Source organism: Priapulus caudatus, unplaced genomic scaffold, assembly GCF_000485595.1.
Source record: "Priapulus caudatus unplaced genomic scaffold, Priapulus_caudatus-5.0.1 Scaffold266, whole genome shotgun sequence".
Lineage (NCBI taxonomy): Eukaryota > Metazoa > Priapulida > Priapulimorpha > Priapulimorphida > Priapulidae > Priapulus > Priapulus caudatus.
The window spans coordinates 392,196-407,195 of record NW_014577327.1 but is presented as its reverse complement, the minus strand read 5'-3'; the positions used below and the strand labels follow the sequence as shown (position 1 = coordinate 407,195).

At 51.8% G+C, this 15,000-nt stretch overlaps 1 protein-coding gene and 1 long non-coding RNA gene across 2 annotated transcripts in view; one reads left to right on the top strand and one right to left on the bottom strand.

The window, feature by feature from the left end:
• The window catches only part of LOC106808295 (putative uncharacterized protein DDB_G0271982), a gene marked incomplete at its 3' end in the record, with an annotated part of 7,094 nt that extends 206 nt beyond the window's left edge, over nucleotides 1–6,888 (top strand). Inside the window, exons 2-4 of the mRNA XM_014810950.1 lie at nucleotides 5,184–5,372; nucleotides 6,473–6,541; nucleotides 6,625–6,888. Coding sequence (XP_014666436.1) covers nucleotides 5,184–5,372; nucleotides 6,473–6,541; nucleotides 6,625–6,888 — 522 coding nt within the window. The remainder of the gene's footprint in view (nucleotides 1–5,183; nucleotides 5,373–6,472; nucleotides 6,542–6,624) is intronic.
• A 7,339-nt stretch (nucleotides 6,889–14,227) lies between these two features.
• Nucleotides 14,228–15,000, bottom strand: part of LOC106808299 — a 16,305-nt gene continuing 15,532 nt past the window's right edge. Inside the window, exon 3 of the long non-coding RNA XR_001393763.1 lies at nucleotides 14,228–14,360. This is a non-coding gene — a long non-coding RNA (uncharacterized LOC106808299). The remainder of the gene's footprint in view (nucleotides 14,361–15,000) is intronic.

Below are 15,000 nucleotides of genomic sequence, written 5' to 3'. Positions count from 1 at the left end.
TCTTTCATTCTCACCACGCACACGCACGCACACACACTCACACGCACGCACGCACGCACGCGCGCGCACGCACACACACACACACACACACACACACACACACACACATAAACATACGAGCGCGCGCGGGTGCGCTTCTCTTTCCCTCCCTCTCTCTCCTCCCTCTCCCCCTTCTCTCTACATCTCCTCTCCGATTCTCTCCACCTCTCTGCGCCCCGCGGGGAGTATTGCGCGCATAAATATTTAATGGTCCGCCATCGCATTCAATCGGCCTCGATCAACAAGCGCCGATTCGCCAAATATTGGCGCATTTAATGGCTTCCCGCAGAACAAACAGCTCGTTTTTCCTCGCGCGATACACGCGTCGTATTTTACGTGCGCGAGCTCCCACGGACGTGCGAGCTTACATACTCAGTAACTGTGACTGACTCAGTCACGTAAGACGACGCAGCAACCCGTCTCGCAAGACAGGCGAGAGAAGAAGAAGAGAGAGAGAGAGAGAGGTTGAGAGAGAGAGAGGTTGAGAGAGAGAGAGAGAGAGAGAGAGAGAGAGAGAGAGAGAGAGAGAGAGTAGAGAGAGAGAGAGAGTAGAGAGAGAGAGAGAGAGAGAGAGAGAGAGAGAGAGAGAGAGAGAGAGAGTAGAGAGAGAGAGAGAGAGAGAGAGAGAGAGAGAGAGAGAGAGAGAGAGTGGAGGGAGAGGGTTGAGCGAGAGGGAGTGGAGAGAGAAAGGGGAGGTGGGGAAGGGTAGAGAGAGAGAGAAAGAAGAGAAAGGAGAAAGAGAGAAAGAAAGAGAGAAAGCAGAGAGAGAGAGAGATGGAGAAGAGGGTTGAGCGAGAGGGGGTAAGAGAGAGGGGAGTGGAGAGAAAGGGGGTGGGAAGAGAGGGAGAGAGATGAAAGGAGACGAGAGAAAAAGGGTCGAGGTGAGTGAGAGAGAGAGAGAGAGGAGAGGGTGAGAGGGGTAGAGAGGGGGAGAGCGAGAGAGGAGAGCGGCAGGAATAATGGCGCAATATTGCAGTGGAAATGCAGCCGTCATAATAGGGCGATGACAGCTGAGAAACGTGGCTGATTGTTCGATTATGACGTCGACGATGATCGATGACTGTGATGAAGAGAATGATGACACGATAATCGGTGGTAATAATTAATATTATTATTACTGATCTATTATTATTGTTGTTATTTATTATTATTATTGATTATAAATTAGTTATTATGGATGGTGTGATGGCTGATGACCGGTTACTATTGCTTACTTCTGTTGATGCTGTTGCTGTTTGCTGCTGATAAGTGCTACTGCTGCTGCTGATGATGTGATACTGAACGCATGGTTATGACCGCGAATATAGCAATAACGACACAATGTTGGCTATTAATGACAACTACTGACGCGTTTTGGGCATCATACGCGCTGGATTCATTCAACCAATGAATGATGAATGAAGAACAGGAAGCTTGGTGTACAAGGGGCGAAAGTGAACGCCATAATATACACAAAGCAGGCACGAAGCTGGACGGAGGCTGTGTGCAATGCCGCCTAAATTCAGTAATTTGTTTTGTCAAAACGGGCGGCAAAATGCATCAAAACCATCATTGTGCGTACGATGGTGTGGTGTGTCCTGTGCTGGTGTGTGTATGCGTGTGTGTGTGTATGTATGTGTGTGTATGTGTGTGTGTGTGTGTGTGCGCGTGTGCGTGCGTGTGCGTATGCGTACGTGCGCGCGCGCGTGTGTGCATGTGTGCGTGCGTGCGTGCGTGTGTGTGTGTGCGTGTGTGCGCGTGTGCGTGCGTGTGCGTATGCGTACGTGCGTGCGCGCATGTGTGCATGTGTGCGTGCGTGCGTGCGTGCGTGCTGTGCGTGCGTGCGTGCGTGCGTGCGTGCGTGCGTGCGTGTGATTACGTCGCCGTTTCCGACGGCTCCGCATCTCCTAGCCATCGTAACGATGGAACACCCGGCGGGCTGTTGTCTTCGCGTTACGACATGAGCGAGTCTTACGAGGCCAACCTTCGGTCGTCGGTTGACGTATCCGAATGTCGTCGACTCGACATGTCGTTTCTGCCACGCCCCCCTGTCACTACTACAGACCGCTCCGCTTTTAAAATGCAGTTAGAATGACAGAAATTAAAGTTTAGCATTGCAGTTCGAAATTAAAGTTTAGAATGACAGATTGGTGCGCGTGTGTGTCATTGTGTACGTGGCCGGCCGCGCGAATGTCATGCGGAGGTGCCATCAATCAGGTGAGGCTAGTCAGGTGAGGCTAGTCAGGTGATGCTAGTCAGGTGAGACTAATCAGGTGAGGCTCCACAGGTGAGGCTCCACAGGTGAGGCTAGTCAGGTGAGGCTAATCAGGTGAGGCTAGTCAGGTGAGGCTAATCAGGTGAGACTAGTCANTCCTCCTCTCTCTCTCTCTCCTCTCTCTCTCTTTCTTTCTTTTTTTTACCTCTCTTTCTCTTTCTCTTTTACTTTCGTCCCCCCCTCCCTTCTCTCTCCCTCTCCCCCCTCTCCCTTTCTCCCTCTTATCTTTTACTTTCAGCATGACTCATGCCGTTATATTGCGCTGACCATATTTCCCATTATTGCAATGATGAACAGCGACAGGTAATTTTACGGACTAAATCTTGTTTAGCCGTCCGTGTATCGCGCGCGGGGGGTAATGCATAAAATATATACCGCGCAGCAACATCGAGCTGAAATGAAGAAGACGCGAATACGCGGTGTATCAACCACGTACGTCCGGGCACTACCCAGCAGGCCAGGCAGGCAGTCGACAGTCAGGCCAGGCAGGCAGGCAGGAGGCAGGCAGGCAGGTAGCAGCAGCAGGCAAGCAGGCAGGTAGGTAGGCGACAGGCTAGGTCAGGCAGTGCAGGCAGCAGGGCAGGTGCAGGCAGGGCAGGCAGGCCATGGCAGGCAGGCAGGTAGGTAGGCAGGTCAGGCAACGTAGGCCAGGTAGGGCAGAACAGGCATGGCAGGCAAGTAAGGTAGGACAGGCAGGGAGCAGGTAAGCAGTCAGGTAGGTAACATGATTCAAGGCAAGCAGGCAGGCAGTCAGGCAGCAGGGAGCAGCCAGGCCATGCAGCGCAATGGGCAGTAGGCCAGGCAGGCAGCAGGTAGGAAGTAGGCAGGAAGGATCTAGCAGGGGAGATAAAAACCATGCTCAGGCCAGGCGCAAGTCGGGAATCATCGTGTGAGAGCAGGCAGGATCGCTGCAAATTTCCCACTATCTATTTTGAATTATATATTGAATGAGTGAAGGCCATTTCGGATCATACCCATTACGGGCACTGATTCCGATTTAATCCTGATCAGCGCGCTACCGGCGATGCGAGTGAGTCCACTGGTGCATCGAGATGACGTATGACAGAGCGCGCGATGACGTCACGCGGCAGAAAATCACAGGCAGATGGCGCTGCGCAATAGCATGTTGTGTGTAGCGCGCCACGCGCGCGCGCCGCCGGTGTGTGTGTGTTGTGTGTGTGTTGTGTGTGTGTGTGTGTGTGTGTGTGTGGTGTGGTGCTGTGTGTGTGTGTTTAGTGTATGTGTGTGTGTGTGTGTGTGTGCGTGGCGTGCGTGGTGGGTGCGTGGCGTGCAGTGCGTGTATGTGTGGTGTGTTCCATTATTCATAAATAATAGAAAATATATATATGCACAAACACTATATCTATACACAATGCTTCACTTCAACGCTGCACTTCTATTACTCGTGACTTTTAAAACAGGCTAGGAGGGCCACCATAGTGCGACACAATGCGCTTTGATGTCGTGAAATGAACGCGGCGGGCTAACGCATGCAAAAGAGACCCGCAATTCTCGCAGAACTGTCACCCGTGTCGCATAGTTTGACGCAAGTTACCCAAGGTCGCAAAGGACGGGTGTCAGTCTAGTCGCTCTCCAACACGCATTTAAGCATTCAATTACTACTAACTGCGCGCTACGCTGCCGGCCGCGCTTGCTGGCTGTTGCTGGCTACTTACTCGTACTGCTAGGGCTGCTACTGCCGCCGCTGCTGGGCTGCTACTGCCGCCGCTGCTGCTGTTTCTGCTGGCCGGCTGGCGGCTGTTGCTCTGCTATAACTCGTACTGCTGCCTGCTACCTGAGTTGGCTGCTGGTAACTACTCCGTACTGCTGCGGCTGACTGTTGCTGCATGACGCAGCACACAGCGCGCAGCAGACGCTCCCTGCCATCACAGAGCACGCATTCGGAGATCACGCATACCGCACACGCGTACGAGGTTATGCTGTCGAGCGTGGCTTACGAGGTTATGCCGCCGAAGTGTGCTTACGTAGGTTATGGCCGCAGAGCAGTGTCACTTACGGACGATTCTGGCCGCGCGAAACGCCCACCGGCGTGCCGCTTCCCTAATCCCGTCTATGGTTGCATACGACGTTGTGTCGACTATCCGGGCGTGCGGGATGGAGAATTATGAGACGGGGACTTCTAATAGCTATGATGGAAGGAGCCTGCGCTGCTGGTGCTGCACACAGAGTCTCCCGCTACCAATCACTGCGTGGCCATCTGAAAGCAGAAACAGTCTAGTGAGAATACGCCCGAGAGACGAGAGAGAGGGAGAGAGAGGAGAGAGAGAGAGAGCGGCGAGAGAGAGAGAGAGAGAGCAGAGAGACAGAGAGACTAGTGAAGATCATGAGAGACAGAGAGACAGCGAAGAGAGAGAGAATGCGAGAGAGAGAGAGAGAGATGAGAGAGAGAGAGAGAGAGAGACGAGAGAGAGAGAGAGAACAGACAGATCAGAGCAGACAGACAGACAGACAGCACGGACAGAACATGAAGACGCCGGCAATGCTTACATTAACAATTACGCATATGAGCGTCTCAGCACCCCTGCCGCCGCTCCCGGCTCGGCCCACAGAACACTTAACAACCACATCTAGACACAAATTGAAGATGCGGCGATATTGGGCTGCGGTGTTACGCACACCCTAGAGATGGCGCCAATGCCACCCACGCAGAGAGGCACGAGCGCACATGCGCCGCCATAGAACCACGTTCATTATTCAGGCTCTCTTCGTTCAATACCGATTTATATTCTATATATATCATATATATATATATATATATAATATTAATACATATATATATATATATATATATATATGTGTATATAATGGAACGCCGGCTGTGCAAACGCTGCTTCAGAATTCGAGAATCTGAGGGATTCGTTGTCGCTAGGATAAACATGACGACTGCAACGCGAGAAGCCCTAGCGGCCGGCTGCAGCTGATGAATCACTGTTTGGTCGGCGAGACTGCCCCCGACGTCGCTCGCTGCCCGTGCCTCGCGCGACTACTGAGCGAACGGCGGCGGCAGTCTAGCTATCCATTCAATTATTGCTATGCGAAAATATCGGGACAGCGGGATGTAAGCCTGTTTAGTGAGTGAGTGAGTGAGTGAGTGAGTGAGTGAGTGAGTGAGTGAGTGAGAGAGCGAGCGAGTAGTGATTGATTGATTGATTAATTAATTTATTGAGTGATGGATGATTTGATTGATTGAGTGAGAGAGTAAGTGAATGAGGGAGTGAGTGGGTGAGCGAGTGAGTGGGTGAATAAATGAGTGAGTGAGTGAGTGAGTGAGTGACCGAGTGAAGCACGCACGCATGCACGCACGCCCGCACGCACGCACGCACGCACGCACGCACGCACGCACGCACAGCCGCGGGCGCACTGGTGGGCACGCTTTTCTGTCGTGGAAGGTAGTCTCGTTGAGGTTAGCCTCATACGATATACTGCGCTCGTCGACTGTAGATGGCGCCACGACCTACAATACTACGCTACTCCGTATATTGCAGATACGTTGTTACATTCCATTGTGCGAGCGAGCGTATCGTTAGGGTCCGGTTTAGGGTGTTTGGTATGAGGGTTAGTGTTACGATGAAAGTTCAGGCAAAATTCAGAGTTAAGGTTATGATGAGAGTTGATGTTTTGAAGTATAAATATTTCCTATAGACTAAGACAGAGGGGGCGAAACCTCGTACGCGCACGAGAAAGATAGAGAGGAAAGAGAAAAGAGGCAGAGAAGAGAGATGAGAGAGAGGGGAAGGAAGAGAGAGAGAGAGGACGCGAAAACAGGCGAAAGAGAGAGCGAGAGACAGAGAGAGAGAGGAGAGAGGGAGGACACGAGATCGAGAGCGGGAGAGAAAGAAAGAAAGAGAGAGAGGGAGAGAGCGGGATATATATATATATATATCGAAAGGGACGCGAAAACGAGCGAGAGAGAGAGAGAGAGAGAGAGAGAGAGAGAGAGAGAGAGAGAGAGAGAGAGAGAGAGAGGAAGAGAGAGACGAGAGAGCAGAGAGAGAGGAGGAGAGAGAGAGAGAGAGAGAGAGAGCAAGAGACGAGAGAGAGAGAGAGAGAGAGAGAGAAGAGGAGATAGAGAGAGAGAAGAGAGAGAGAGGAGAGGAGAGAGCAAGAAGAGAGGAGAGAGAGAGAGAGGAGAGAGAGAGAGAGAGAGAGAGAGAGAGAGAGAAGAAGAGGAGGCAAGAGAGAGAGAGAGAGACAGAGAGAGAGAGAGAAGAGAGAGAGCCGCCAGAGAGAGAAGAGCAGAGAGAGAGAGAGAGAGAAGGAGATTGGGGTGCGGGGTGAAAGAGAGAGAGAAGAGAGAGAGAGAAGAGAGAAGAGAGAGAGAGAAAGAAGAGAGAGAGAGAGAGGAGGAGAAGAGAGAGAGAGAGAAAGAAGAGAGAGAGAGAGAGAAGGAGAGAGAAGAGAGCAGAGAGAGAGAGAAGAGAGAAGAGGAGGAGCTAAAAGAGAGAGTAGAGAGAGAGAGAGAGAGAGAAAGAGAGAAGAGAGAGAGGACGGAGAGAGAGAGAGAGAGAGAGAAGAAGAGAGTAGAGAGAGAGAAGAGAGAGAGAGATGAGAGAGAGAGAGAGAGAGAGAGAGAGAGAGAGAGAGAGAGAGAGAGAGAGATAGAGAGAGAAGAGAGCAAGAGAGAGAGGAAGAGAGAGGAGAGAGAGAGAGAGAGGGGCGCGCGCAACCGTATATAAGAAGTTGGAGAGTAATAGCGTGAGTAATAAAGGGAAACGCTATAACATACACTACAGTAGGCTAGGCTTTACTTTTCCCTACAATCATAAGCCGATATTACAAACTGCACGTATCAGGCACTCGATCTACACTGAGTTTGCCAGGCGGAGTATGCTTAAGCCGTGGCTGCATGCTAAGTCTTCCATTGAGCCCATCCCCCAATGTCCCTTGCCAACGCGCCCCCTGCCCCCACCACCCGCCACCCCGCGCAATCGACTGCAAGGGCCACGGCCAGGCGAAATATAATGCGGCTTCGGCTAGGAGAGCCTATATAATCGGCAGTGTGCGTACTAGTTCGATGACAAAGGGCCAGCTTGTTGTAGTTTACGGCGAACGCAACACGCAGTACGCACGCGCGGCACACACATAGTCTACAGCACCTGCGCTGACCAAGACTATACCTCTATACTGACTGACATATTATGTACCGCGAATGCGTTATGTCAACTAGAACTAGGACGGCGAATATTTTTACGCCTCGTTTTCAATTTCATGGTGGGCAGCTGGAGCGGGGCGAAGTAGATATAGGTGGATAGAGGGCCTCTCCCTCCCTCCCTCTCCCCTCCATCTCTCCCTCGCATTCACCCATCTCTCCCTCCTCCCTCCTCTCCTCTCTCGCTCGCTCTCATCCCCCCCTCTCGTCATCGCCAAGCGCGTTCTCTCTCTCTTTCAATCCTTTCTAGCGCTGTCTGTCTCTGCTGCTGCTCGCTATCTCCCTATTGCTATATCCGCTCCTCACCCTTACTGTCTCCATCTCTCCTTCTTCCTCCTCCATATCCACTCTGGCCCTACTCTCTCTTTTTGCCTTCCCTCCCTGCTTCACTCTCTCTCTCTCTCTCGTCTCCTCGTCTTCTCTCTCATCGCTACTCTCTATCTCTCTGCTCTCTCTCTCTTCTTCACAGCACACACAGCACGGCACGCACGCACGCACGCAACGCAGCCCACCAGCACGCACGCACGCACGCACGCAGCACACACCACACACACACACACCAGAGGCACGCACGCACGCACGCACACACCACACACGATCACCACACACACGACACACGCGCACACAACGGACGCACGCACACGTAGCACACACACACGGCAGCGCCACGCACGCAACGGCACGCCGCACCACACACGCACACACACACACACACACACACACACACACACACACAGTGGACGTAGCGTCTGGCTGTACAGGCAGAAGGATACATCTCCGCTAGGTGGTCGTGACGTCACGCGTCAGCAGCCGCGACGACACGGGAGAGGGACCGCGTAAGCCGTTCGCTCACTCACTCACTCACTCAGCATCCACGCACGCGTTGCCATGGGCCCCGCAGTCTGCGGTGACCCCGCGCGCCACATCATCCTCCGCCGCGATTGGCAGGCGACAGTGTGTGTGCTCGCTCGTGCGGGGGCGAGAGAATGCGAACAAATCCAATAAAATATTAATCGACTGCAAATTCCGCCGTAAATCCATATATGTGTGCGGGCTGGCGTGCGCGCGTGCGTGCGCGAGTGAGTGTGAGTGCGGGCGTTGCGTGCTTGTGCCCGGTCGCTGCCGCTTGCAGCCAAGCCAGACAGGGCGTCGCTACTGGGTCGATCATGCTGCCACCTGCTTGTAGCGGGTGGGGACTGATGCTGCCACCTGGTTGTAGTGATAGCTAGGGACTTTTGCGGATCTATGGTTATAAGAGGGTGTGGCTAATACCCCCCTCTTCAATCTGCGACGTAGAAGATAGGTTGCCGCCTGCTGCTGCTGCTGACGCCGTTGCCGCATCCGCTGCTGTTGCTGCTGCTGCCTGCTGTTTGTGTTGTTGTTGCTTGTTGCTGTGTTGTGCTCGCCTGTGGAAAATAAGTGCATGGACGGCACAGAAGTAGGGTAAGAGTCATGGCCGCGCCCGCCGACAAACAAAGCGCGCGCATGCGCATCACGCGTCTGCGCACGTGCGCGAGCAGGGATGCGGCGTCGCCACGGCAACGCAACTACGCGGCCACACAGCGGCGAGGCGCGGGGGGTGAAGGAGACGCGATTGGGGGAAGCAGGGTGAGGAGGACGAGGGGGAGCAAGCTAGGCCGACATTGGAAGCGGGATTGGAGACGGATTTGTGGGAGCAGGAGAGGAGGACGGATGGGGTGCGGGAAGCAGGGAGGAGATGAGGTTGTTATGAGGTGAGGCGGTGAACAGAGAAGGGAGAAGCCATAACGTCACACATCCTGTCACTTTCGCGCCTTCCCTCCTTGCCTCTGCTATTATAATTTATAAATATATATATTAATATACAGAGAGATAATAGGGATCTAACTTCCCTATTATGCTACTTCTGATATATATATCTCATTTTTGCCCTCTGGTATATCCACGAGCCGTGGTTTTAAATTCGCTGGTCGAGTAAACCCGTTTAGAAAACTCACTCTCTGTTTAACGCACATGATTAGCCACGCGTGCACCGCAGGGCACCCTTCTGCCAACTGCCGCAGTAACTGCTGAAGGGTGCGTTGTAAGTATTAGGTACTAACGCTAATATGACCCGAGGTACATAGATATGTATACACAAAGTGTACAGACGTAACTATAATGTGACGGTGTATAATGTGACTATAGCTGTGACTATAATTGTGACTATATGTGACTATACCTGGAGTGACGGTGGTATAATGTGAGCTATAGCTGTGACTATAATTGCTGACTATAATGTGACTATACTGTGACTATAATGTGACACTATAGCTGTGACTATAATGTGACTATATAGCTGTGACTATACTGTGACTATAATGTGACTATAGCTGTGACTATAATGTGACTATAATGTGACTATACTGTGACTATAATGTGACTATATAGCTGTGACTATACTGTGACTATAATGTGACTATATAGCTGTGACTATACTGTGACTATAATGTGACTATAGATGTGACTATACTGTGACGGTGTATAATGTGACTATAGCTGTGACTATACTGTGACTATAACGTGACTATAAACGTGACTATAGCTGTGACTATAATGTGTCGGGCTGGTCTATAGCAAGGAGCTAAATATAACAAGGAGAGGAAGCGGATTGGCTGTGTGCTTTCGCCTCAAGGACGCCACCATCTATGGAACCAAATGCAAGTTGAAAAGCGACGCTGTGCAGACGCCAGAACCCAGAGGACAATAGAAGCACTAAATGCTGTTCTAGGCCAATATGACCAAATATGGGCAAACGATTTTTTGGGCGCAGAATTAATTGGGGCGGGCGCTTCCTCTCTTTGTTATATGTAGCTGGCCTTGGTCTAATAGGAGGGGTACAACAGTAAGCCTCCGCAATTGGTTCACGCGTTGCACTATTATCGTCTCTAAAAAATGCTTTTTTGGCATTTCTTTTCGCTGAAATTAGACACTGATTGCAATAATATTTGCATTATCAGCGACAAGCTAGATGCGCCGCCGTGGATCCGTCTAGAAAGGGCATTAGAAGTAAAAATTGGTCCTTGTTGTGTAAGCTCGTGAGCATCGTCAGGTGGCGTAGCGCGCAGCGACCGGCTGGTGATATTTTTGTGTATGATAATGTGGGTTCAGACAACTTTGGGCAGAAATTCGCGTCATAGAGCTGGCAAAAGTTTTGAGCGGAGCATAGCAGCCTGAATCTGTATAGTTTATTATAACCATGAAATAAAGTGTATGTTTGTGTAAGCGCAGTAAGCAGTGTGAGTATTTTTAATTAATTTTCTGTTCGACTAGCTTATTCAGGCCTGCCGCCTATTGGACGTCCTCTACTAATTGTTCAAACACCCTTTATTTAGCTCCTTGGTCTATAGTAGTCGCTGCTGTGTGTGAGCATGACTGATGACGGCAGGCCGAATACGCGTGCCTTGCGGCGGGGGATAGCTGTTAATTATTCAGGCGTAATTAAGTCGACTGTGAGCTAATAAAGAGAACAGATGTCATGACGCGGCACGGGCCGGCGCGAACAAAGCAAAATTAGGCATGGGCAGCTATATATATGTAATGAGTCAATCGGCGGGTGTGTGTGCGCGTGTGTGCGTGCTGCGTGGGCGTGCGTGTATGTGTGTGTATGTAATGTGTGTATGTTCTCGCCTGCTCGTCACCCTCCGGCCGCTGTCTTCGCCCTTCTCCCCTGCCTCGTCACACCCTCTCACCTGCCTTCGCCGCTTCTCCCTGCGCCTCGTTACGGCATCCCCGCTGTCTTCAAACACTTCTCCCTGGCCTCGTCACCCTCTCCCTGGCCTATCGGCTCTTCTCCCCTGCCTCGTCACCCTCTCCCGTGGCCTTCGCACCTTGCTCGCCTGCCTCGTCACCCTCAAGCCCTGCTTCGCCCTTCTCCCTGCCTCGTCCACGCCTCTCCTGCCCTTCGCCTTCTCCCTGCCTCGTGCACCGCTGAGCCTGCCCTCGCCCCCCCCCCCTTCTCCGCTGGCCTCGTGCACCTCTCCCTGCCCTCGCCTTCTCGGCCTTGCTCGTCACCCTCCCCCTGCCTTCGCCCTTCTCCCTGCCTCGTCACCCTCCCCCTGCCTTCGCCCTTCTCCCTGCCTCGTCACCCTCTCCCTGCCATTTCTTCGCCTTCTCCCTGCCTGCGTCACCCTCATCCCTGCCCTGCCCTTCTCCTGCTGCGTCACCCTCCCGCTGCTTCGCCGCTTCTCCCTGCCATGCGTCAACCCTCTTCCCCGTGCCCTGCGCCTTCTCGCCTGCCTCGTCACGGCCTCCCCTGGGCCTTCGGCCCTTCTCGCCTGCCTCGTCACCGCGATTCTCCGCTGCCTCGCCCTTCACCCTGCTTCCGCATTCTCGCACTTCGCCTCGCCTCGTCGTGCAGCCGATACGAATTTCCAACAGAATTTCCAGATGGTTCGGCACTCTCTCTTTTGAAAAGCCCCCCACGCGCGCGCACAAAACAACGCACACAACGCACCGATCGATATACCGCGGGCAAAAAACAACGGAGAGAGAGGGAGGGGTTGTGAGAGAGCAGTGGAGAGAGAGGAAAGAGAGAGAGGGGGGAAGAGAAAACGAAAGAAAGGAGAGAGAGAGGAGAGAGAGAGGCCGTATAGAGAAGTAGAGAGGGAGAGAGGAGAAAAAGAGAGAAAGCGAGGGAGAGAGAGAGAGAGAGAGAGAGAGAGAGAGAGAGAGAGAGAGAGAGAGAAAGAAAGAGAAAGAAAAAGCCGTGGGAGGAGAGATCGTATGTTTCGCGAGCGACTGCAATAATTCGTGCGCATGTGCAAGGGCATTGCGTGAACATTAAGTTGAATTTGATGACGTGGCGGGCACGCCTTCCTGTGCTGTGGCGACGCGAAACCGACGGAAAATTCCAAGGCGCGAGTTAAATGTCCAACGTGCATTACAGCACAGAACACCACACACACACGGACACACAGTGACACGTACGCAGCCACGCACATAACACGCACACGGACACACGCACAGTACGCACGACGGCAACGACGCACATGTACAAAATAAAACACGACGCACCTTATTTTTCTCTCTGTATGTGTCCGCTCTCTGGCTATCCTATTTATGTCTTCTGCTCTTTCTCGTCTGCTCCTCTCTCCCTCTCTCTCTCTCTCTATGCCTTTTATGTCTATCTCCATCTTTATCTCTCTCTCCTCTCCCATCCTCTCGGTTCTCTCTTTTCTCATCATCTCAGCTGCTCTCTCATCTTTCTCATCACTTCTCTCGCTCCGCTCTTCTCGCTCGCTCGCTCTCTCTGCTCTGCTCTCCTCCTCTATCATCTCTCTCTCTCTCTCTGCTCGTTTCTCTCTTCTCTCTCTCTCGTCTCTCTCCCGGCTGGTAGCCGCTCTCTCTCGTCATGCTCTATCCTTTTTATGGGTCTATCTCTCTTTGCTCGTCTCTCTCGTCTCTCCTCTCTCTCTCTCGTCTTTCTCTCTCTAGAGCTCTCTCTCTCTTTTCTCTCAACTCTCTTCCTCGGCGCTTCGCTCGCCGATCGCGTTCGCTCGCTCTCTCTCTCGTCCTCTCTCTCTCTCTCTCCTCTTCGATCATCTCTGCGTCAGGTCTGCTCTCTCTTTCTCTCTCTCCATCTCGTTCTCTCTCTCCATCCGCTCTCTCTCTCTCCCCCCTCTCTCTCTCTCTTCCCTCTTTATCCCTTCATTCTTCATCCAATCTATTATATCCATTTATTCCATTCTCCATCCATCTTTATTAAGACTAGATTTGCAAAAAACGCGTGAACGTCGCTACGTTCCGCTACGTACGGGTTGCTCGTGCTGCCACCTATATCGCAGTGGCATCTAGCTATCATGAATCATGTTGAATCTGCATGGGTGCATGAGAATAAAGCAGGCAGTTTCCACCCAGCGATGCATGGATATTTTCTCCTCCTCCTCGCCCCAGACTCGTGCTTGTCCGCTACAGATTTATGTGCTTATTTCCGCATTTGATAGTGAGTGGTTCGGTTCGAGCCGCGTATGAAGCAGATTGTTAGGATATCAACAACGCGCATGTTTACTCCACGCGCCTATAGCAGTGTGAACACTGTATACGCTGTATATTTCGCGGTGGTTTAATTTTCGCGAAGTTCGCGAACGCGACCGCGAAAATAACAACACGCGAATAATTCATACCGAATAATTCATACCGAATAATTAATAATTCACCGACCACGAAATTAACCGCTCGCGAAATACTCCGTCAAGTCTGAATCCGCGAAAATATCTGTACTCGAAAAATATAGCGTATATACAGTATACAGCCGGGACGTATCGTAGTCGAACATGCGAACAACCATCAACAAAAGTCTCGTCTGCAGTCTCTCGCGCGCAGCACTAACACATAGTGCTGTCACTGCGATTCAAACTCCGCCGTGAAGATCTCATGTATAATGAAGAGACGCGCGTTAGCGGGCATGCATTTTTCCGGGCGTGCGTGCGTGTGTGTACGTGTGTGTGTGTGTGTGTGTGTGCGTGCGTGTGTGTGCGTGTGTGTGTGTGTACGTCTGTCAGCATACAGAATGTCTCGCTAACATGACATGGCGCTGCGTGCGTGCGTGCGTGCGTGCGTGAATGCGTGCGTGTGCGTGTGCGTGCGCGTGTGTGTATGTGTACGTCTGTCAGCATACCGAATGTCTCGCTTACCTGACATGGCGCTGCGTGCGGGCGTGCGTGCGTGCATGCGTGTGCGTGTGCGTGCGCGCGTGTGTGTGTGTGTACGTCTGTCAGCATACAGAATGTCTCGCTTACCTGACATGGCGCAGCGTGCAGACCGGGCGGGAATCAGCGATCAATGAAATGAAATGACTCGTGATTAACTCGCTCCTTTCATCTCCTCGCAGCGTCCTCCGTGCTCGTGTGGCTTCAGTCTTCATCTCGGTGGTACACGCTGTGGGTAAAAACACACAGTCTTGATAAATATCATCATCATTATAATCACCACCATCATCATCATCATTATCATCATCATCACCATCATCATCATCATCATCATCATTATCATCATCATTATCATCATCATCATCATCATCACCATCTTCATCATCATCATCATTATCACCATCTTCATCATCATCATCATTATCATCATCATCATTATCATCATCATCATCATCATCACCATCACCATCTTCATCACCATCATCATCATCATCATCATCACCATCATCATCTTCATCATAATCGTCATCATCATCGTCGTCGTCGTCCTCGCCATCGTCATCGTCATCTGCATCTCGCCATACACGTGTAAACATCGGTGCGATGTTGCGATGCCATACCTGCAGTGCTCACTATACGGATACTACACTCACAGTAGAATAATTCTCTAGCTTAGCCAGGCGACATGACTGCCCCGTGCGGGTGCGCGTTTGTGTGTGTGTGTGTGTGTGTGTGTGTGTGTGTGTGTGTGTGTGTGTGTGTGTGTGTGTGTGTGTGTGTGTGTGTCGTGTGTGTGTGTGTGTGTGTGTGTGTGTGTGTGTGTGTGTGTGTGTGTGTGTGTTGTGTGGTGTGTGTGTGTGTCGTCGTAC